The sequence below is a fragment of the Mesoplodon bidens genome (genome assembly GCF_964165515.1).
Source record: "Mesoplodon bidens genome assembly, chromosome: 9".
In the NCBI taxonomy this organism is placed as follows: Eukaryota; Metazoa; Chordata; class Mammalia; order Artiodactyla; family Ziphiidae; genus Mesoplodon; species Mesoplodon bidens.
In genome coordinates, this window is record NC_138166.1 from 60,962,207 (window position 1) to 60,986,107 (window position 23,901).

A 23,901-nucleotide genomic window follows, 5' to 3' on the forward strand; every position below is an offset into this window, starting at 1 on the left:
CTGCGGCATGTGGGATCTTCCCAGACCAGGGCTCGAACCCGTGTCCCCTGCATTAGCAGGCAGATTCTCAACCACTGCGCCACCAGGGAAGCCCAAGATTAACGTTTGAATCAGCAGAGTAGAGCAGATTGCCCTCCCTAATGTGGCTGGGCCTCATCCAGTCCATTGAAGGCCTGAAGAGAACAAGATGACTAAGGGGCCGCCTCCTACCAGACTGCCTTCTAGTGGAGATATAGGGTTTTTTTTTTTCCTGTCTTCAGATTCAAACTGAAACATTGGCTTTTGCTTATTGGCTTTTAAACTGGAGTAACACCATCAGCTTTCCTGGCTCTCAGGCTTTCCTACTCAGACTGGAGCTACACCCCGGGCTGTCCAGGGTCTCCACCTTTCTGACTGCAGGTCTTGGGGCTTGTCAGCTTCCATAATCACATGAACCAATTCCTTATAATAAAACATACTCATTCCCCCTATTGATTCTGCTTCTCTGGAGAACCCTGACTAATATATTTGCTCAAGTTTACATTGCTGGAAAATGGCAGAGCTGAAATTTCGGACAGGGTTACTCTTACTGCAAAGCCCACACTCGTGACCACTGCACCGCCAGGAGAGTGCATGCTACCTGGGAGCTACCATCCCACACCGCCACCCCTTGGTAGGGCATTCCTGTATAGAATGCTCAGGGAAAACTTGCTTTCTAGACCCTTTTCTTCTCTGACAAGGAAAGGAAGCACTTGTGCCTGCTTCTGATTCCCCTTACCCATACCTCATTCTAGGGCTAATGTGTTTTTTACACCCAAGACAAATTTAGGATTCTTTCTGTTCTAGGTATTTGAAATTATCTTTTTTTGCATGAAGATCTCAGTTGCCTACAGATCAAACAAGAAACACAGGAATCATATGTGTATGTATTCAAGTTGATCAAAATGATATTGGGAGCTTGAGTTATACATAATTTGCCTAAATTATTTTCTCACTAAATAGATAAGCCTTCTAGTTGCTTTAACCAATGTGGACTATATCACTACTGTTTAAAGGCAAAGAAAAGTAAAACTGTCATTTGTTGAACATCTGTTATATGCCTGGCTCTGTCACTGTAATGGTTAATTTTATGTGTCAGTCTGACTGGGCCACAGGGTACCCACATAATTGAACGAACATTATTCTGGATGTTTTTCTGATGGTGTTTTCAGATGAAATTAACATTTAAATGTGTGGACTCTAAATAAGGCAGATTGCCCTCCACAGTATGGGTGGGCTTCATCCTTAGCTGAAGGCCTGAAGAGAGCAAAATGATTGACCCTCCCCCGAGTGGAAGGGAATTCTCTAGCTGACAGCTTTGGACTTTGCACTATCAGCGTTCCCTGGTCTCCAGCCGGCCAGCCCACAATGCAGATTTGGACTCGCCAGTCTCCATAATTACACAGGCCAGTGCCTTATAATAAATCTCTTTAGCTAAATATACACATCCTATTGGTTCTCTTTCTCTGGAGAATCCTGACTAATATAGTCGCATATTTTATTTTATTCTTTAAAAAGTTCTGTGAGATTTAAACATTATTATGCACAGTTAACAGACAAAACAGTGAGGCACAGAGAGACTAAGTACGTGCCTAAGACTACAGAGTTAACCCATGCTTTTCCCCTTCCCCAGGCTGATTCCAGACCCCTGTTTATACTTCCCATTTGCACAGAGCAAAATGTTACCAGTGGCTTAGAAATGTTACCAGTGATACCAGTGTCACTAGTGGTTCCAGACTATAGTGCATCCAGCCCAAACTGTAATACCCATTGAAGGACATGGCACAGCACACACAGACACACAAATCTATTTGCTCTATGCAAATAGAGCTATCAAGGTGGGAGTGTACTTCAGTATTCACAAAAGCTACTTCCTCATCCAATATGCATTTCTCCAATCTGAGAGCCTGCTCTGCACAGCAAAGACAGAGCTCCAGCAAATTTAATTTTTCTCCAATGCTGAAAAACTCCAAGTTTGGAAAACTCTTTCTCATTTCTTGTCAAGGAGCTGGATGTCCTGGGTTAAGTCCAGCCCCTTATGAAACTACTAAAGGAAAAGGGCATCACAGGACACTGGACAGCAAAGCGGTGTCAGGAAGAACTGGGGAGAGGATCAGGTGGTAGGGATACATTTAGTTGAGGAGTGGGCTGGCCTCGGGTTTTTGGTGAAAGGTTTTTTCATCCAACATTTATTAAGAACCTGTGTTGTGCCAGGCATGGGAAATCCAAACACAAGTAACACACTGGCTCTGCCTTCGAGTCCATAACCTAGCATATTTCACAAGGCGACAGGGAGTTCATTCATCTGTAGAACAAACAGAACAACTACCAACTCTGTGCCAAGCCAGTGTGCTAAGTGCTGGGCATAGAGTGGTGAGTAAATCATGTATTATGTACAGCAGAAAGTAACACAACATTGTAAATCAACTATGCTCCAATAAAAATTAAAAAAAAATAAAAAGGTATAGATGCATACAAAACATCATGTATTATAAACTCCTAACCATAAGTAGGCTCACAGTCTACTGGGCCATTGCACCTGGCTTCACAATCCCCAGAGTGGGGAGAGGACCCTGGAGCTCCTCTCAGATCTCCTTTAGTTGGTCTCTTCTGAAACAATGTGCTGTGTCTCTCTTTGTAGATTCTGAATTCACTCCCTACCTCAGGAACATTACCCTGTGACTGGGGAGAGATTATTGTATTTTCAATCATACTAAGCTAATGCTTTGGGGAAAAAATAAGACAGACAGACACTATATTCAGACATGCAACCTCCTCAGCCAGGAAGCAAGGCAGCCAGGTGGAGCAGTGACAGCCATCAGTCTTCCCTAGCCCAACCCAAGAACAAACAATCCTACAATATCAAAACAAGGAAATTGACATTGGTACACTCTCCAGCGCTTATTCAGATGTCATCAGTTTTACAATGCACTCGTGTGTGTGAAGGTCCGTGTAATTTTATCACATGTATGGATTCGTGTAACTACCACCAGGATCACAATATGGAGCTGTCTCATCACCACTAAGATCCCATGTATTGTTCTTTTATAGTCACATCCATTTCCCTGTCATCCTCCCCATCCATAGATGCTGGCAACCACTAATCTGTTCCCCACTTCTATAATTTTGTTATTTCAAGAATGTTACATAAATGCCATCATACAGAATGTAACACTCTGAGATTGGTTTTTCCCACTGAGCCAAATTCCCTTGAGATTCATCCACGTTGTTACATGCATTCCTTTTTATTGTTGCATAGTATTTCTGGGTATGGATGTGCCACAGTTGGCTTAATTATCAACCTGCTGAACTACATTTGTGTTGCTTCCAGTTTTCAGCTATTACAAATCAAGTTGCTATGAACGTTCACATACAGGATTTTGTGTGGACATTGGTTTTTGTTCCTCTGGGATAAATGCACGAGTGTAATTGCTGGGTCATATGATAATTAGTTTTAAAAGAAACTGACACACTACTTTCCACATGGCTGTATTATTAAAGGTTCCAGCATAAACATATAGTGATCCAAACTCTCTGCATCTTCACCAGCATTTGCCATTGTCAATATTCTATTTTATTTTAGCCATTCTGATAGGTGCATATCATATATCATTATGGTTTTAATTGCATTTTCCTTAGTGGCTAATGATATTGAACATTTTTTTCATGTTTTAATTTTCCATTATTATATCTTATTTTGTGAAATGTCTGTTCATGACTTTTATCTATTTTCTATTGGATTTTTAAAAATTTACCATACAGTTTTATCAGTTTGTTAGTATTCTAGTTATGAATCCTTTGGCAGTTATATAGCTTGCAAATTATCTTCCAGTGATTGGTTATTAAAAGTATATAATTAGTGGGACTTCCCTAGTGACACAGTGGTTAAGAATCTGCCTGCCAATGCAGGGGACACGGGTTCGAGCCCTGGTCTGGGAAGATCCCACATGCCACGGAGCAACTAAGCCCATGAGCCACAGCTACTGAGCCTGCACTCTAGAGCCCGCAAGCCACAACTACTGTAGCCTGCACGCCTAGAGCCCGTGCTCTGCCACAAGAGAAGCCACTGCAATGAGAAGCCCGCGCACCACAACCAAGAGTAGCCCCTGCTCGCCTCAACTAGAGAAAAACCACATGCAGCAACAAAGACCCAACACAGCCAGAAATAATAAATAAATAAATAAATAAATAAATATTTAAAAAAGTATCTAATTAGGGAAGGCCTTTGGGAATGGTGGAGTTAGGGCCTATGAAAATATTTTCCTTCATAAAAGCCATGAGAACACTGACAAAAATTCTAAATCAACTTTTCGAGAACTCTGGAAATTAACCAGAACACATAAATAACTCTTACAACTTGAGATAAAAAGACAATAACCCACTTAAAAATGGTTAAGTGATTTGAATAGTTATTTCTCTGAAGACTACATAAAAATGGCCAATAAGTACATGAAATGATGCTCAACATTGCTAGTCATTTAGATAATTCAAATCACAACCACAATGAAATTGCAGTAAACACACCCAGTAAAATGGCTACTTTTTTTTAAAAGACAGTAACACATATTAGTGAGGATGTGATGAAACTGGAATCTTCATACACCAATGGTGGGAATGTAAAATGGTGCAGCCACTTTGGAAAAAAAGTCTGGCAATTCCTCAGAAACCTAAACATAAATTTACCATATGACACAGCAATTCCATTCCTAGGTATATACACAAAAACTTCTTTTTGAAGTATAGTTGATTTATAATGTTTCAGGTGTACAGTAGAGTGATTTAGTTATATATATATATATATATATAACTTTTTCAGTTATATATATATATATAAAACCTTTTCGGATTCTTTTCCATTATAGGTTATTACAACTATATTCAACTATATTGAATATAGTTCCCTGTGCTATACAGTAGGTCCTTGTTGGTTATCTATTTTACATATAGTAGCTTACAAAAACTTGTACATGAATATTCACAGCAGCATTATTCACAATAACTAAAAAGTGGAAACAACACAAATGTCCACCAACTGATGACTGGATAAACAAAATGTGTATCTATACAATGGAATATTATTAGCCATACAAGGAACAAAGTACAGACATATCTACAACATGAATGAACCTTGAAACGTTATGCTAAGAGAAAGAAGGCAGACAAAAAAGGACACATATTTGTATGAGTCCATTTATATGAAATGTCCAGAGTAGGCAAATTGATAGAGACAGAAAGTAGATTAGTAGTTACCATGAGCTGGGGGAAAGGAAGATTGAGGAGTGACCTTTAATGGGTATGAGGTTTCCTTCTCAGGTGATGAAATATTCTGGAATTAGTGGTGGTGTTTGTACAACTTTGTGAATATAATAAAAACCACTAAATTGTACACTTAATTTTTTTTTACTTTAACATTCATTTAATCAAACTAAAGGAAACACATATATTAAGAGAGTTTCACTAAGAGTAGTAGAGTAGGTAGGCTCACAGTTTCTCTCTAAAGTCAATAGCTCTTTGGCTTCACAGAAATGATGGGCGGGGCGGGGGGTGGTGTCGATGGATCCTAAACCAGGAGGACAGGTTGCCACGTTAACAGCCCAAATGAGTTCTCGAGGAGTTTGGGGGGCTTCAAAATGTGTCCTCTTCATATGCTCATGTAAACAATCTCAAGTATTATGAGCTACAGTTCAACAAAGCCTCTGACAGAATTGGTTACCAGAGATGGGCAAGCCTGGTTGGTCCCACAGAAGGAGCTGGCATCTGGACCATGCTGGCCGTCCCTGACCCCAGGAAAGAGTTGCTCAGTTCTCTGAGCTGCTTTGCAGGGGCAAATGCCCTGGGAAACGCCCCCCTTGGTGGCGGTACAGGAAGGTACAGGCCACATATATGGGGAAAACCACGTCTTGGTTTTCCAGGTTCATTACCTCTAGCTCTTGATTCTGTCTCAGAGAAAGCATCCGGTATTCTGTGCGCTTCCTGAAAATGGCTCTCCCATTCCTGTCCAAGGAGAACAGGCGCAGGCGGAACACGACCTTTCTCCTCCCGTGTAGGCTGACCCCGAGGCTAAGGGACTTTTTCCGTGCGCTGCACCGGAAAATGATGCGCTGGTTGGCGTAGCACAGCACCAGGTCCCAGCTGAATTTTAAGCCTTCCAACCGCCAGCTGCACTGCTTGTCCCTGTGGAGCTGGCCCCCGCACCGCAAGCTTCTCTCCTGGGGGTCGGACACGTAGACGCCCACGGGCCAGAGATTTCTGGTCTGCTCAGCCCGGAGGGGGCCAAGCCAATGCTCGTTGTACAGGGGACACAACCAAGAGGGAGGGATCAGCGCATCCTGCTGGATGACGTGTGCTGACGTCGGGTCGCACATTATGTAGGCAAGCCGCAGCTGCTGGAACACTGGCACGAAGGCTCTGCCCTGCTCGGTCTCCAGGAAAGGGGTGCCCTCCGAATCCCACCTGTAACTGGCAAACCATGCGTTGGTGTGAGGCAATAGGGCACAGCGCGGGCCCCTCCATGTCGGCTGCAGCTGCAAGAACATCCACATTTTCAGCATGGTGTACACGTCCATCTCCACCCCCATCACCAAGAGCCGTGAAGAGGCAACGACCTCTCGCATAAGATCCAGGTTGACTTCTCGCAATAGCTCCTCACTACACTGGGTCATCACGTTGTCCAGCAGCCACTGAAGACACATGGTCCTGATGTTCTTGAGTCCGTAGCTTTCAGCAGAGTAGTAGTAGCTGCACACGGTCTGGGCACTGACAGTCTCCTTCATGACCTGCCCGCACCGCTGAATCAGCTCATCCAGCTGCAGCATGCTGGCTGTGGCCAGGATGGCGACGACTCGACCGGGTGGGATGAGAATGGAGCCTCGGTACAGGGAACCTAAAGCCTCGTGCAGTGCCTCGCGATCAATGTTCTCATCAGGCATCTGCAACTCTATAGTATCCATGTTTGTCTCCCGCCAAGTGCCACTGAACATGCTAGCAAAGTACCCTGACTGGCACAAGTAGACCCTATGCAAGTTCCACTCCTCCCCCAGTGCGCAGATCCGCACGTCGCTCCCTTCTCCTCTCAGGAAGAGTGCCTCATAAATGGACCCTGAACGATCTTTAGCACGTTTCCAGGGGGGCTCTTTTGTGAGCGGCCCCCCTGGGCCTGTCTTCCGCTTGCGGCTCCTCTGACGGGCGGCGGGTCTGGCCTCTTCACTCTCCTTCCCTTCCTTTCTCTCTGCCACTACTGCCTCCTCAGCCGCTTCCTTCCCCCCACTGGCACCTGGCTCCTCTGGGGCACGCCCCCACCAGTGCCGTAGCATCCGACTGCTTTGTGCTCCCATGGTCTATACCTCAGTGGTGCAGTGGACAAGCTTCCTCTCCAGGCGCCGTTGCCACGGGCACGAGCTCATCCCAGAGTGTTGCTGGGTACTATGACGTTTGCTCTAATGGTCTCTCGAGAGGACGCCACGCTAAGCCACACCCACTAGGCCCCACCCCGCCGGGTAAGGCCACTCCGTACCAGGGATTCCACCCTGTTTATCTTTCCCTCCTGGGATGACTGCTCTCAGGCTCCCTTCATAGGATGATGGTGGAACAGAGGCCTTTGTGTGCGAATTTTACCCATTAATTTCAAGAACACAATTCGCTCTTGCCCATCTAAAACAGTTAGTGATTATTCCTTTATGGAGAATTACATCTTGGTCCCAGCTCTGTCCTCTAGGCACCTTAATTTCCATAATTAACTTCTTTCTTTCTTTCTTTCTAATTAATTAATTAATTTATTTTTTATTAGTTCCTGCTTTACAACAAAGTGAATCAGTTATACATATACATCTGTTCCCATATCCCTTCCCTCTTGTGTCTCCCTCCCTCTCACTCTTCCTATGCCACCCCCCAGAAGGTCACAAAGCACCCAGCTGATCTCCCTGTGCTATGCGGCTGCTTCCCACTAGCTATCTACCTTACGTTTGGTAGTGTATGTATGTCCATGCCTCTCTCTCGCTTTGTCACAGCTTACCCTTCCCCCTCCCCATATCCTCAAGTCCATTCTCAAGTAGGTCTGTGTCTTTATTCCTGTTTTACCCCTAGGTTCTTCATGACTTTTTTTTTCTTAAATTCCATATATATGTGTTAGCATATGGTATTTGTCTTTCTCTTTCTGACTTACTTCACTCTGTATGACAGACTCTAGGTCTATCCCCTGAGAAAACCATAATTCAAAAAGAGTCATGTACCAAAATGTTTATTGCAGCTCTACTTACAATAGCCCGAAGATGGAAACAACCTAAGTGTCCATCATCCAAAGAATGAATAAAGAAGATGTGGCACATATATACAATGGAATATTACTCAGCCATAAAAAGAAATGAAATTGAGCTTTCTACTTCTTTATTCCCTTCAAGTAACCAGGAAATACCAGAATTTCTCCTGACCTTCCTTCAGGTTTTTACTGCTTCATTCTAGTCTCCCTTTTGCTGCTAATTAGGAGGTAAGTCATCCACGCAGAATTTGTACAACCCAATCAAATGAGAACGTTCTCTCATCACTGAGAATCTGTATGGTGTAGCTGATGCAAATCCTCCAATAATGAGAAAGTTTCATGTTCTGTATGAAAACAAATTTCCGGTAATTAGCATCCTCTTGTCATCAGTGTGTTCCGGCCGGTTGGCTGAATGGCCTGGGCCAAGGGATTGGCAGCTCTCCAAAGCCTCAGTCTGTTGGGAGTTCAGGCCTTACGAAAGAGGGAGAATGCTCAGCATTTTCATTTCACACCATAGGAGTGGCCTAACACTCAGCACCCTCTGTGCAGAAAGCCCCCAAACACTCTCCTGTCGTTGTCACTTTCCCATTCAACCTTCTTGGGTCTATTGCGACTTCAATGTTTGACTTGGGAAAGTCTCCTTCCTTCTCTTTGTCTCAACCTTTTCTGTTAATTGAGTAATCTAGGGGAGGGCCAGGAGGAACTCTGGATCTACTGGATTTGTATTCTTTGACTGTCTTCACCCCCACCACTACCACCAACACCAAAAAACTCCCCAGGTAACTAAAAGGGGTTCTACACTGAATTCCAGTGCGATGAGGGGAGGTTCCCCACACCAATGAGCATTTCTCAGACACCAGCTGGGCATTCTACAATTCATCTCAATTCTGAAACTACCTACCCGGAGACAGCATCAGATTGCACGGGTTAAGGGTTCAGCCCTACAAGGCTGCCCCACCCCCTTCAGACGGCAGTCACAAGCCCAGGTTGTCACTTGTGCTTCTGACCGACCAGCTATGTATTAGAGGTTCCAATGGCTTCTTCCTTGGCTTTGATTAATGTGCTAGAGTGGCTCACAGAACTCAGAGAAACATTTTATTCACTAGATCACCAGTTTATTATAAACGAATATAACTCAAGAACAGCCAGATGGAAGGAGAAGCATAGGGCAAGGTATGTGGGAAGGGGGGCCACCCTCCCAGCACCTCCAAGTGTTCACCAACCTGGAAGCTCTCTAAACCCAGTCCTTTTGGATTTTTATGGAGGATTCATTACATGGGTATGATTGATTAATTCCTTGGCCATAGATGATTGATTCAACCTCCAGCCCCTCTCTTATCCCCAGAAATCAGGGGGAGTTCCAACTCTCTACTCATGGTTGGTTCCCCTGACAACAAGTCCCCCATCCCCAGCTGCTTTCCAAAAGTCACCTCATTAACATAAACCTAGTTATGGTACAAAGGGGCTTGTTATAAATAAGAAGACTCATTTCACCTTCATGGCTCTGAAGTGATTTCAGGAGCTGAGGACAAGAGACCAAATTTATGACAAAAGATGCTCACATTGCTCTTATTGTTCATGAAATTCCAAGGGTTTGGGGAGCTATGAGCCAGGAACTGTGGACAAAGAACAAATTTATATGAGAAATACATTTTGGTCCACTGAATGACCAAGTATAAATTTCTTATAAGTCACAATATTGCAGTGACTGAGAGAACAGCAACAAAGGGCTTTATTGGCAGGATATTGGGAAGCTTGCAGATGCAATGGGAGGCTGGAGACAAGGCTAGGAAACAGAAAGGAACCAGGACAGAAACAATTTGAGCTTAAACTGCTGCTTGCATGGATGACTTTCAATCGTGTATTTTGTGCTTACATCGCTCTGCTTAAGATTGAAAGTGCTGGGATTTAGAATCTAGTTGTCTCTATTTAGGTCACCTGCTGGCCTCTTGGATTTGGAACAAGGGTAGGGCAGAAGGAGCCTCCAGGAACCCTTTTGACTTCCATTATGGGAAGGCAAGCTTCCTGATCACCTCTGCAAATTCAAATAGCATGATCAAACTATTCCGTTTATTGACCCGTTAACAACAAACAAATATCTTAGCTTCCTACTTTTGTAGCCTGAGAAGCTGGAGTCACATCCTTCCCTTTTCATCTCCTCACTACCTTCCTCCAGCTTTTATCTGCTTGTTCCTTTATTTTTCCTATTGCCAAGGTTGATAAAGTGTATGCTTTATTTTGCAGCCATGCTTAAGTTTTCCATGCTTTTTCTATAGATTAATTTTTTTAAATAAAGTTTAACATTTATTATTTTTATTTATTAACTATTTTGTTTACACGTCAGTCCAGTTGATGTCTCTCTATTTATTTTGGTTGTCTAAAGCTCATTTTCTAGTAGAGTTTTCTAGTAGAGTTCTGCCATGTAGGTCAGGGGAATAGAAAGGGGGAAAGACTGGATACACCCGAGGGTTCCCTCTGTGCCAGGCTCTTTATCAGGCGCTTTACCACTCTGACTGCAAACTCACCACATGCCCCACGCCTGGCCGCAGTTCCAAAGGGCCTGGGTGTTACTGGGCAGGTGGGATGCGGACTGACACATGGTCTAGCCCCTGAGGCCAGCCTGTGGATTGCTGCTTGGATAACTGTGTCTGTACAAGTTACTTAGGAGACTTTCTAAAAGAAATCAAGGTTCTAATCTTGGTGATTCTGGCTTAGTAAGACTCAGCGGGGCCTGAGAATCTGTCTTTTAAAAAAACCTCCAAAGGTAATATTTAGTGCTATCAGGGTAGAGAAATACTGATACCACTTATTTCCAAAGCCTACTACTAAAGAGTTTCATTTTGGACTTCCCTGGTGGTGCAGTGGTTAAGAATCCGCCTGCCAATGCAGGGGACATGGGTTCGAGCCCTCGTCTGGGAAGGTTCCACGTGCTGTGGAGCAAGTAAGCCTGTGCACCACAACTATTGAGCCTGTGCTCTAGAGCCTGCGATCCACAACTACTGAGCCCGTGTGCCTAGAGCCCGTGCTCCACAACAAGAAAAGCCACCGCAATGAGAAGGCCACGCACCACAACAAAGAGTAGCCCCTGCTCACCGCGACTAGAGAAAGCCCGTGCGCAGCAATGAAGACCCAATGCAGCCAAAAATAAATAAATACATAAATTTATTTTTTAAAAAAAGTTTCATTTTGTCTTTTTTAAAGATTGGGGTGTAAACTGAGTCAATCCTGACTGCCTCTCTCTGCTCTTGCGCTAACTTTCTGCGGCGTTGTCTCTGTAATTCCTTATGCGCAGTGTTAAATGTAGAGTACGTAAACTAAAATCATTCAGGTCCCAAATGTTTATAAAGTTGTAGGGTTAGCGATCATGAAGACTTATTTTTTTTTAATAAAAAGATATATATTTTATAAAGTTATTCCCAGGAGAAAAAAACAAGAGGAAATTTGCTCGGGTATTCCTCTGTTCATATCACATTCTGTTACAATTGTTCATTGAATCTCCTGACTCATGCATTGGATACTAGTTCTTTTAAGGTACTGATTTTTGTCTTCATCTGTGTTGCTACCTAACACAGTACCTGATATATAATAAGCAGTCAGTGAATGTTTGCTGAGAGAATGTATGGATGAGTAAGAAGCTGATAAACTATGTCAAAGAATTGTGATGGCTGTCTTTCCCACCCTTCCCCAAAGCTGTACATAAAATTAATGATTTTTTTCTTCTGATGATAGGCAAAGGGAAATCCTCTAAAAACAAACCTTGAACTCATCACCAGATATTTTCTGGATCACTTTGGAAATACTGGTAACAATTTTACTCAAGAGACACCAATCCCTGCACTCTCAATACCAAAGAAAAGTAACAAATTACCATTGAGATGCTCAGAGACCACGCTGGTAAATATATATGACCTTGCAAATGAAGATGCGAGTTGGAGAACATCATTGTCAGAAACAAGCAAAGCCAGGTACCTCTTCTCATTTATACTGTGGATTAGTTTCTTATTTCTGCTATAACAAATTACTGTAAACTCAGTGGCTGTAATAGGATTCTCCAGAGAAACAAAACCAAAAGGAACCAATAGGATATAAATGTGTATACGTCTAAATATATATGTGCATAAATATATATTTAAATAAAGAGATTTATTTTAAGGAATTGGTCCATGTGGTTGTAGGGCTGGCGAGTCTGAGATCTGTAGAGCAGACTGGCATGTTGGAAGCTCAGGCAGGATTTCTGTGTTACAGTCTGGAGGCAGAATTACTTCTTTGGGAAACCTTTGTTTTTGCTCTTAAGATCTTCAACTGATTGAATGAGGCCCACCTGTATTATCTAGGGTGATGTCCTTTATTTAAAGTCAACTGATTGTAGATATTAATCACAATATGTTAATTAATCACAATATAAAAAATACCTTCACAGCAACATCTAGACTAGTGTTTGACCAAACAACTGGGCACCATAGCCTAGGCAAGCTGACATACAAAATTTAACCATCATGGTGTCCTAAAGCAACACCAATTTATTTATTTTACAGTTCTGAGGTCAGAAGTCCAAAATTGGTCTTACTGGGCTAATGGCAAGGTGTCAGTAGGGCTGGTTCTTTCCAGAGGCTTCGAGGGGAGAATCTGTTTCCTTTCATTCTTCAAGTTCTAGAGGCCGCCTGTATTCCTGGGCTTGTGGCTGGCTGCTTCCTCCATCTTCAAATCACATCACTACAACCCCTGCTTCTGTGTCACATCTCCTACTACTGACTCTCATCCTCCTGTCTCCCTCTAATAAGGACCCCCGTGATTGCATTGGGCCCACACAGTCAATCTAGGATAATGTACCATCTCAAGATTCTTAACATAATCATGTCTGCAACGTCCCTTTCTTTTGCCATGTAAGGTAACATATTCACAGGTTCCAGGGACTAGGTTGTGAACATCTTCAGGAGGCCATCACTCAGCCTCCCATCCTCTGCATTTTCAGAATCCCTGTCATGGAGCACTGTTCTTTTCCTCTGGAAGCCATGGGAATGGACCACTTTGTGATGGAGGATACTTATGATTCAAAATGTTTAATTTAAATTCCATGATTCATAAGGTTCGGGGGCTTCCTTTGCATTTTCTTTTCTTTTTTTTTTTTTTTTTTTACACCCAACACCATCAAATAATTTATTTGAAATCAGAATTAAAAGAACATATGACAGTTGTGAAATGTATGTTGATTCTGTTACTTCTCATCAGTTGTACAATTAATCTAGGACAAATTACCAGATAAATTTTACATTATTTCTTCAGGACTGTGGTTTCTCGACGACTTCAAACTTGGGATCTTCAAATGTGAAGTTAGGGAACGTATTCATGTCTGCTTTACCATACATTTGCTTAAGCTTAAAAAGCTCCCTGTCTAGGTCTTGCTGATACTCTGGGCCAGCATCAACAGGTCCTCCAGATGTCACCATGGTTGATTATCTACCCACTTACTGTCGCTTAGTTCTCTATTCTCTAATCTTGTCCAAGAAGAGTTTCTGTACAGGATCAAGTTCCTTATTAAATGCCACTGCTGTAAAACCGATGTTCCTCCTCAAAGAGACCGAGACTGCAGACTGAATGACAGAGGTCAACCTGAAGAGCCTCTGAAGAATCATGGTGATTCTGTTACCTCCCAGTCACCTTGCACTCGGTCCCGAGCTGCCAGAGCCACCGCCGCCACCGTTTTACTTCCCCTTTGCATTTTCTTAAAAACAGGAGTAGAGAATTCTAAAAGGCCACTAAACACTGGAGCGATGGAGAAATCTGAAAAATAAGGCCTTTTGGAACTCGGGAAGAAAATGAACTGGCATTCTTGATTGTACCTCTATTATTTGGAAAACAGTTAATTTTTTTTTTTTTTTTTTTGTGGTACGCAGGCCTCTCACTGTTGTGGCTTCTCCCGTTGCAGAGCACAGGCTCCGGACGCACAGGCTCGGCGGCCATGGCTCACGGGCCCAGCCGCTCTGCGGCATGTGGGATCTTCCCGGACCGGGGCACGAACCCGTGTCCGCTGCATTGGCAGGCGGACTCTCAACCACTGCGCCACCAGGGAAGCCCGGAAAACAGTTATTTTTTTTCTTCCAGTTTTATTGGTATAGAATTGACATACAGCACTGTATAAGTTTAAGTTGTACAACATAATGATTTGATTTATATATGCCATGAAATGATAACTACAGTAGGTTTGGTGAACATCTATCATCTCATATAGATACAAAAGAAAAGAAAAAGAAAAAAAATATTTTCCCTTGTGATGAAAACTCTTAGGATTTCCTCTCTTAACAGCTCGCATGTATAACATACAGCAATGTTCATTATATTGATCATGTGGTACATCACATCCCTAGTGCTTATTTATCTTGTAAGTGGGAGTTTACACCTTTGACCACCTTCATCCAATTCCCCCTCCACCTACCCCCTGCTTCTTATAACCACAAGTCTGAGCTCTTTTTCTATTTTGTTTGTTTGTTTGTTTTTTTTTTTTTTTTTTTTTCCTTTTGCGGTATGCGGGCCTCTCACTGTTGTGGCCTCTCCCGTTGCAGAGCACAGGCTCCGGATGCGCAGGCCCAGCGGCCATGGCTCACGGGCCCAGCCGCTCCGCGGCATATGGGATCCTCCCAGACCGGGGCACGAACCCGTATCCCCTGCATCGGCAGGCGGACTCTCAACCACTGCGCCACCAGGGAGGCCCCTGTTTGTTTGTTTTTGAAGTATAAGTGGCCTACGGCACTATGTTAATTCCTGTTACACAGCATAGTGATTCGATATTTTATACATTACAAAACGATCAGCGCTGGAGAGCAGTTTTGTTAAGTTACAACCTTAACACACTGCATGTCATCACCAATAGTGAGTCTAACTTCCCGGGAAAGGGTGTTTTCTTCCAGCTCTGTTGAAAAACATTTCCTTTCCTGAGGGTAGCCAAAGCTTAAGGTCTGGGTGTCAAGCTGCTAAAAGATGGGGACCACCAAAAAATTAACTCAAGGCTTAAGATGTGAAAGGAAATGAGGGTAGTATGAAAAAGATGATTCCTCCTTCAAAGACACTGCCTGGCTGGGAAATGAAATTCTTCTGAACCGATAAAAAGCCAGCAATGCAGAGGTTGAAGCTTCTGAGTTCCACCCAGTTACCCAAGCTACAAACTTGGGTGTTATCCTTGACTCCTCCTTGTCTATCTTTTTTTTTTTTTGTGGTACGCGGGCCTCTCACTGTTGTGGCCTCTCCCGTTGCGGAGCACAGGCTCAGCGGCCATGGCTCATGGGCCCAGCCGCTCCGTGGCATGTGGGATCCTCCCGGACTGGGGCACGAACCTGCATCCCCTGCATCGGCAGGCGGACGCTCAACCACTGCGCCACGAGGGAAGCCCTGTCTATCATTTTTGCATCCTTTTGTGTCCTTAATGCTGCTAGACTCTTTCCCCACTTTCTCTGTCTTGCAACAGCGGCCTCCATTCACACTCTCACCTCTTTCCCTGGCTATCTCCCAGGGTCTTTTTCTCTCATCTCCAGGCCCCTGGTCATCTTCTCAAATCCACCCTTGACCTAAGGTAGAGTGAGATTTCCACAAAACAAGTCTGGCCATGGTCTTCTCTGCTGAAAGGCCTTCAGACGCTCCCTGTAACTTTTAGGATAAAGTCCAGATTCCTTAGGAGAACTTGCAAAGCCTTTTCCACATCAGCAGGTGTCCCGCCCCCCCCCCCCCCACCAGCTCACCTGAGCATGTCCTGCTTTTACAGGACTCTGTGCTGGTGCCTGGGGCCTTCTCCTGGTTACCTGCTGCCTACTCATTCTTTCAGACTCAGGTTCTGCCTTCTCTGGAAGCCCTTCTAGATTTCTCTGGGTTTGGTTCCAGATCCTTCCTCTGCTTGGCATGTCCCAATCATAGCACACATGACCACTTCTGTCACGCATGACCCAGTGCGTGGTAAGCAGCTTGGCACAGAGTTGATGTCGATGCCTCTTTATGCCAGAGTTCGATAGAGCATTGCCCAGCCTGTGTCGGAGGGGTGCTGGGCTCTCAGTGTCCACAGGTGGGATTCCTCTTTCCCTGGGTCTCTTGCTCCGTCTCTTTCTCATTCTTGTTCTTCCTCACTCCTTGCTTTTGCTCTCAGTCTCTTACCCCTTTTGTTCTCTCTCCCTCTCTTACACACACACACACACACACGCACACACACACACACCCTCTTTCTTTCTTACTCTTCCTCTCTTTCAATGCCAAGCAACCCAAGAAAAGAAGCCGTTGGCATGCCTAACTTTACTAAACCTTAACTGGGAACGCCAGGTTTTCCAAAGGTCTCTATCCACCACCCTCAATGGTGTGCAGTAACTGGGCTCCACCCCTCTCATGACTATACCATTGTCCCCCCTTATCCATGGGGGATACATTCCAAGATCCCCAGTGGATGCCTGGAACCATGGATAGCACCGAACCCTATATATACCATAACGGGAGGGGGGGACTATTGTATTGAAGGGCTACAGTTTTCCTTAATCACTGGGGTCTGGGAGAAACAAGGCTGCTCTTCGTATTGAAGATTCAAGGGATCGTATCATCAGTCATCGACTCTGATTTTGTTTCTTGTTTCAGGTCTCATTTTGTAGGCCAGACTCGCCCTGATACAAAAGTATTTTCTTTTCCTTGCCTTTATTGATAAAGCACAGTCTGGTTAGAAGTCATCACAGATTTGTGAATGGGCTTGCTATGGGTGCCTGTGGAATGTGGAATTTATCATCATTGCTAGTGATTCCTTTTGGGGAATCTGTTTTAATGGAAATATCCCTTTTTCGCAGACACGACCATCTTAATGGGGATGTACTTGGTAATTTTGCATCATCCAAAAGGGCCTCCCACAAAAGTAAGGCCTTGCAGACTGTCCCAGGTGAAAGCCCTCCCGTGGCTCCTGCTTGGGAGAAGATGGACAAGCTTCAGTCATCAGAGCCTTCCTTGGACACGAAGAGGATGGGAGAGAAGATCAGACCAAAGTCTGGCCTGATTGTCCGAGGCATGATGGCCGGGCCCATCGCCAGCTCCCCACAGGTGGGCTTGGTGCTCTCACTATTATTATGAGCATGGAAAGTGAGGACCAGACAGGGCTTAAGGGGCTGCCTGGCTTTATTTGGGGGTACCCCACGAGACAGCTCAAGAAGGGAGGATCTGTGTGGTAGATGGAAGAACACCGGCCTCTGTTTCCTCCCTGGCTCTACTGTGAGCTCTCTGGGGCCATGGGTAGGTCTCATCACCTCCCCTGCCTTCGGTTTAACTATCTGGTCAACCAGGTGGTTACCAGGTGGATTCCTTTGCAGGGTGAGAACCCAGCTTTATCTTTGACATTCAGGCATGGGGGGACCCATCCCAGTCTAAAGGACATTTTTTTTTTTTTTTTTTTTTAACACATGGTAGTGAAAAGGGAAAAAGAAATCCCAATCCTTATAGCTTTGTTTTGTTTTAAAAAAATTCTAAAAACTTAACACCGATGTTTTATAGTCTCCCTTAAGGAGGGGCCGTGGTAGGGTCCCATCAGGTGGGAGACTAAACCAAAGGAGAGAATGAATGTCAAAGGGGTTTGTAAAACAGAAGAGAAACAGAAAACCAAAGGAAGGTCAAATGCCACACTCAAAGTAGAGTATCAGTCAAATCAGGGAGCCTCAGCCAACCAAAAATAGGTCATCTGTGTCCACACTGGTCACCTCCACCCTCACGTGTGGCATGTTTACTTGTGGGTGTGGCTGCAGATGCCAGCACTGCTCTCCCAATTCATCTGGAATCAAGGCAGCAAGCAGTGGACCTTCTCCCTGCCTCAGCCTACGTCCTGTGAGATTTTCGGACAAGATCTTTGTTCCTCTTGGCCATGGTCTCGTTTGTTAGACCAGGTGTCTAAGATCCCTTCGAGATCTGGAATTTCATGGCTCAGTGATGGTCATGCAGTTGGGAAAGGGAAAAGTATTTTAATAGTCCTTTCAGAAAACTAGGGGTATTTTTTAATATTACACCAAACCTAGACAAGTTGAGAATTACGTTTTATTTGACGGACTTAAGCCTGGAAGACAGCCTCTCAGATAATGCTGAGGGACTGCTCTGAAGAGGTAAGGGAGGAACCAGGATATACAGGAGTTTTTGCAAGAAACCAGCTAGTAGGAACAATCAAAAGGTTACTGTTAATTAAAGAAAAACAGGGACTTCCCTCGTGGTCCAGTGGTCACGAGTCCAGGCTTCCACTGCAGGGGGTGTGGGTTCGATCCGTGGTTGGGGAACTAAGACCCCACATGCTGTGTGGCGTGGCCAAAAAAAAAAAAAAGAAAGAAAGGAAAAAAAAGAGAAAAACAGACATCTCAAGTTAATGAAGTTAGCACTTTTCTTTGTACAGGAAGATGCAGAGTCTGAGTTCATTTAAACCATTCCTTGAATACGCACCTTATCAGTGGAAAAAAATGTTGCCTGCCGTTTCAGTAAGCAAAGGATGTGGCAGCCATCAAGCCATCACACTACAGCGGCCTGATGGTGAGCCCTGAGGGAACTCAGGGTAGAAATAGGATGCGACCATCAGACACTGCAGCCACCACCAACCCCCGCATAGTGCACCCTGAGGAGACTCAGGATGTGAAAGCATCCTGACCCCAGAGAGCTGAGGTGCGCCTCAAAGGAAGGATTGCAGTGAGCCCTGACTTTTGCATCTCCCCATATATAGAAAAGTACTAAAGTCCTTAACTTGAGATATCTGGTTTTCTTTTTCTTTTTTTTAAAATTTATTTTTTATACAGCAGGTTCTTATTAGTTATCTATTTTATACAGATTAGTGTATATATGTCAATCCCAATCTCCCAATACATCCCACCCCCACCCCCACCCCGCCGCTACTTTCCCCCCTTGGTGTCCATATGTTTGTTCCCTACATCTGTGTCTCTATTTCTGCCCTGCAAACCGGTTCATCTGTACCATTTTTCTAGGTTCCACATATACGCGTTAATATACGACATTTGTTTTTCTCTTTCTGACTTACTTCACTCTGTATGACAGTCTCTAGGTCCATCTCCCTCTCTACAAATGACCCAATTTCATTCCTTTTTATGGCTGAGTAATATTCCACTGTGTATATGTACCACATCTTCTTTATCCATTCGTCTGTCGATGGGCATTTAGGTTGCTTCCGTGACCTGGCTATTGTAAATAGTGCTGCAGTGAACATTGGGGTGCATGTGTCTTTTTGAATTATGGTTTTCTCAGGGTATATGCCCAGCAGTGGGATTGCTGAGTCATATGGTAATTCTATTTTTAGTTTTTTAAGGAGCCATACTGTTGCTTAAAACATACTGTTCTCCATAGTGGCTGTATCAGCTTACATTCCCACCAACAGTGCAAGAGGGTTGGTTCCCTTTTCTCCACACCCTCTCCAGCATTTGTTGTTTGTAGATTTTCTGATGATGCCCATTCTGACCGGCGTGAAGTGATACCTCATTGTAGTTTTGATTTGCATTTCTCTAATAATTAGTGATCTTGAGCAGCTTTTCATGTGCTTCTTGGCCATCTGTATGTCTTCTTTGGAGAAATGTCTATTTAGGTCTTCTGCCCATTTTTTGATTGGGTTGTTTGTTTTTTTAATATTGAGCTGCTTGAGCTGTTTAAATATTTTGGAGATTAATCCTTTGTCCGTTGATTCGTTTGCAAATATTTTCTCCCATTCTGAGGGTTTAGACAAGTTGTTTCTTAATGTGGAATCTGAAACCATCCCAATGAACTTTTTCTACATATCAGTTTCCACTGGTTTGTCTTGAACTTTGAATGACTCTTTTACCACTGCATGGTTTAGTAACATGATGCATTGGATCATGTGGAAATTACTGGTTTACTAAGTTATATGGATCTTCTGAACATTGACACATTTCAATATACAAAAAAAACCACATAAAAATAGCATTTGTTGATGTCACTACTCAACTTATCAGAAAGTTTTTGAGAAGCCCTCCAGTTCACAATGGCAAACACAAGTGTCCTCAGATCCTAATTTTTACCTGATGACTTGTATTTTATCACGGCAACAGTGTATCATTTATTTTCCTTGACGTGACAGGCTCAGTTTATTTTCAAGAAAATGCCTGCCAAATACTCAATACTCAATATTCAAGTACTGAATAACCATAGTTCATCTGTCAGTTGTTCCATGAAAAAAATAGCAAGTTTAGCTCACAACTCAGATGGCTGCATAAGTGCTTCTCCTGGTGACAACCTCATCCTCTGCATCCCGCAGAATGTTTATATATACCTCGCATTTTGTCACACAGACTGTTAAAGAGATGTATAACATAGGGTCAAGATTGAACACAATTAATATTTTTTATGCTTCAGCATGGACATTCTTAAGTGAAATTGGCATTTCACTTATTTACTTTTATTGCAAGTGGTGTTAATACCTTGAGTACTGGTAAAGTTTGGTGCTGCTGCCTTGATTCGTGCTAAGGGCCAGCCAACAGTTTTTCCCACCAGTGCTTTATGCCATCAGTACAAATGTGGACACAGTGAAAAAGGCAAATCATGTTGTATTATTATTATGAAAATAATTTTGAGCTCCCTGAAAGGGTTTGGGGATAGACCTGTAAGGTCGGTGAACTGTGCTTTGGGAACTGGTAGACCAGATGAACACTAGGGTCCTGTCCTATCATGACTTTCTAATCATCAAGTCTGTGCAGTTCAGACCCCTTCATAACTGAGGTGTAAGGAAGATGGCTTGTACCTGCTTTATTGCTGATAGATTGCTGCAAACTTCTCCCCAAAGGAGAAGTGATTGTTCTCGGAGGTGTTCTTTTCCCCTGGGGTATCTGAATCCCGTGAAGAACATAGAGGTAGAATTTCCCCAGGTATTCTGGAAGGTGTTCTGTGGGCCTTTGAGTACCTTGGCCATACTTATTGGTTGCTCAAGAGAAAAGAGCAAGGTTGCTAGGTATGACATCATTAGGTATGGCATATGGATCAGCTCTGCACTTTTGAAGAATGAGTAAGAGGCTGGGTTCCCTGCCCTTGGCCGGAAGTTTGGGTCTCTTTGGGAATGTTGACTAATGTTTTCCTTGTTCTGTGGCAAGGGATGCCCTGGGTGGCTTTCGGAGGAGGTTTAGTGCCTAGTAATTTCCACCGGGTGGGAATATGGCAGAATTAGCTGTTCTTTTTCCGGCACAGGCTTTACAGTTTGGCTCAGGATTATTTCTGGAAATGCTGGGAGGTCCAGAATTTTAAACCCAGGAAGAGCCCAGCAGGTGTATTTTTGTCCCCTACCCCTACTCCTCTACCTCAGATTGGTAACAACGTGAGTTCTCATTTCATTGGTTAATGATTGATAGTGAGAGAGGACATTTCTGTTGACTCCTCTGAAATTCCTTCATTTCAAAAAGTAAGCATTGCTTACTATGTATAGGTCACTGGGCTGGGAGCTCTGGGGACACCAGAGTTGAAGGAAGAATGGCCTCCATCACCTGGTCTACTGGCAGGAAGGGTTAAGGCCATATGTAAGTGGGGACAGGGGCAAAGATGCATAGCAGTAAGTAATATTTGCTGGCTGCTGTGCAGGGTTTGGCTCTGTGTTGGTGCCTTACATGGGTCTGGGTCTCTCCTTTAGTCCTCACCATGGTCTTGTGGGAGATTGGCACTGCAGGTCCCCAGTCCCTCATCCAAAACCTTTGAGCAAATGTGTTTTGGAATTTAGATTTTGTTTTTAAACTTCAGAAAGGAAATACAATGCATAAACCACATACCAAAGAATGCCTGCAGTAGGGTTTGGAGTAGCATCCCATAAACAAAACATTTCTGCAGCAAAACATCTGAGTATTCACACTTAAAAAAGGACCGCAATGGAATTCCCTGGCGGTCCAATGGTTAGGACTCTGCGCTTTCACTGCTGAGGGCCCGGGTTCAATCCCTGGTCTGGGAACTAAGATCCCGCAAGCCACGTGGCCAAAAAAACCAAAAGAAACAACAAAAAAACCCAAGAATGCAAGCAACCTACCTCATAAGAATGAAAAAGAATTTGCCATGGGATTCCAAAAGAAACGTTCACTTTTTAGGGGCTTTGGGATTTAGGAATTATTGATAGCGGGTTGTGGACAGGTTCTATTGCAGGTGGGGAAGTGAGAGACAAAGAAGTTCAATGACTTGCCACAGAGCACACGGCTGGCAGGGGGTGACACGGGAATTAGAACACAGGTGTGACCCTGGAGCTCTCTGTAAGGGGCATGAGGGGGGGGCCGAGGCATGCTCCTGGGATTTATGTGGGTGGGGTTCTGTGAAAGCGTTACGGAAATGGTAGCCCCTGCGTGTCTCCTCAAAGGGTGGGTAGGATTTTAAGAGAAGGAGTTGAGGATGGGAAAGACATTCCTGGGGGAGGGAAGATCATGGGTAAATGCTTGACGTGGGATATTTTCTCATCTCCCTCCAAGGGGATCCTCACCGCTGCTTTTGTCCTTGCTGTTTTCAGGATTCCCTCCGCAAACGCTCGCTGAGGCAGTTCCTGGCCTTGAGCAGCACGACCCAACCCCACGAGGAGGGGAGCCTACAAGCGCCCGAGCTGTCTGCTCACACCCCAGCCTGTCCCCCGCCTGTCCCACAGGAGGGCCCGGCTTTCAGCACCACCTCCACCCCCAGGAGCACCCTGGACCTGCTCAACCAGCTGACCTTGGAAAAGTGGAGAGCCTCGCCCAGCAGCCCTCTTCACCTGCCAGGCAAAGGGCTTTCCCAGAGCGGGAGCGGCCGGTGGAGAGACCTTTCAGAGGACAGCCCAGCCGTGGACAACGGCCTAGAGGCCGACAGGACCGCCTTGAATTTCTCCTTGTCCAGTGGGAATGCCCCGACGACCCAGGAGAGGCTGGAAAGAGTGTTCAAACGGCAGGGGAGCCAGCCCCCAGCCCTCAGGTGAGTGTGCTGTGCCCAGGTGATGGTTTTCGGAGAACCGTCCAGTCCCGAGTGGCTCCTTGGGCTCTCTGAGCGAGGCTGTGAAGTAGGAGAGGTGATGATAGTCACTCCACCAGGGAGAAAGCAGCCCAGAGTGCACACACCAGGAGGCTTTGCGGGGGGGTGGTTCTTTAGCCCTTATTACTTCTTCTCAAGGGTCAGCCTGATATGGTACAAGAGATGCGTCGAAGCCAGAGGTATAGTGGTGAATCAGTTCCCACAAGGCTCCTCTGGGGCAATTTTTTTTAACCCTATCCTAAGTCCTTCCCTTTTATTCTTTCACAATGGACCTTGGTGATCCCTACACTGATTGTTTTTTGAATGTTAAACCAACCTTACATTTCTGGAATGAACCACCCTTGGCTATGACGCATTATCTTTGTATATATTGTTTGATTTGACTTACTAATATTTTGTGTAGGGTTTTGTATATAAATTCATGAGGGAGATTGGCTGGCAAATTTCCTTTCTTGTAACAACAGCCTTGTCAGATATTGGTGTCCAGGATATGCTAGAAGTGGTCCCTCTTTTTTTTTATGGTCTTGAAGAGTTAGTGTGAGATTGGTCTTATTTCTTCCTTAAATATTTGGGAGAATTTTCTGGAGAAGGCTTCTGAGCATTGAGTTAAAAGGTTTTAAATTGTGGATTCAATTAAAAATTTTTTTTTAATTAAAATTTTCTAT

The 23,901-nt window shown here is 44.3% G+C and overlaps 2 protein-coding genes and 1 pseudogene across 5 annotated transcripts in view; 1 reads left to right on the top strand and 2 right to left on the bottom strand.

Annotated features, from left to right (window-relative positions):
• MINDY4 (MINDY lysine 48 deubiquitinase 4) overlaps window positions 1-23,901 on the top strand; it is a 164,388-nt gene that overhangs the window by 42,592 nt on the left and 97,895 nt on the right. For all 3 annotated transcript variants that reach the window (XM_081243855.1, XM_081243857.1, XM_081243856.1), the window contains exons 3-5: window positions 12,002-12,237; window positions 17,080-17,326; window positions 22,746-23,179. In XM_081243855.1, the coding sequence (XP_081099981.1) occupies window positions 12,002-12,237; window positions 17,080-17,326; window positions 22,746-23,179 (917 nt within the window). The remainder of the gene's footprint in view (window positions 1-12,001; window positions 12,238-17,079; window positions 17,327-22,745; window positions 23,180-23,901) is intronic.
• Window positions 5,817-7,352, bottom strand: LOC308622769 (germ cell-less protein-like 1; the record flags this gene model as incomplete). Its single annotated transcript, XM_081244403.1, has 1 exon — window positions 5,817-7,352. The coding sequence occupies one exon, from the start codon at window positions 7,350-7,352 to the stop codon at window positions 5,817-5,819; it is 1,536 nt and encodes a 511-aa protein (XP_081100529.1).
• Window positions 13,416-13,998, bottom strand: LOC308622906 (ATP synthase-coupling factor 6, mitochondrial-like; annotated as a pseudogene). Its single transcript has one exon. The product of its transcript is annotated as an ATP synthase-coupling factor 6, mitochondrial-like (transcript).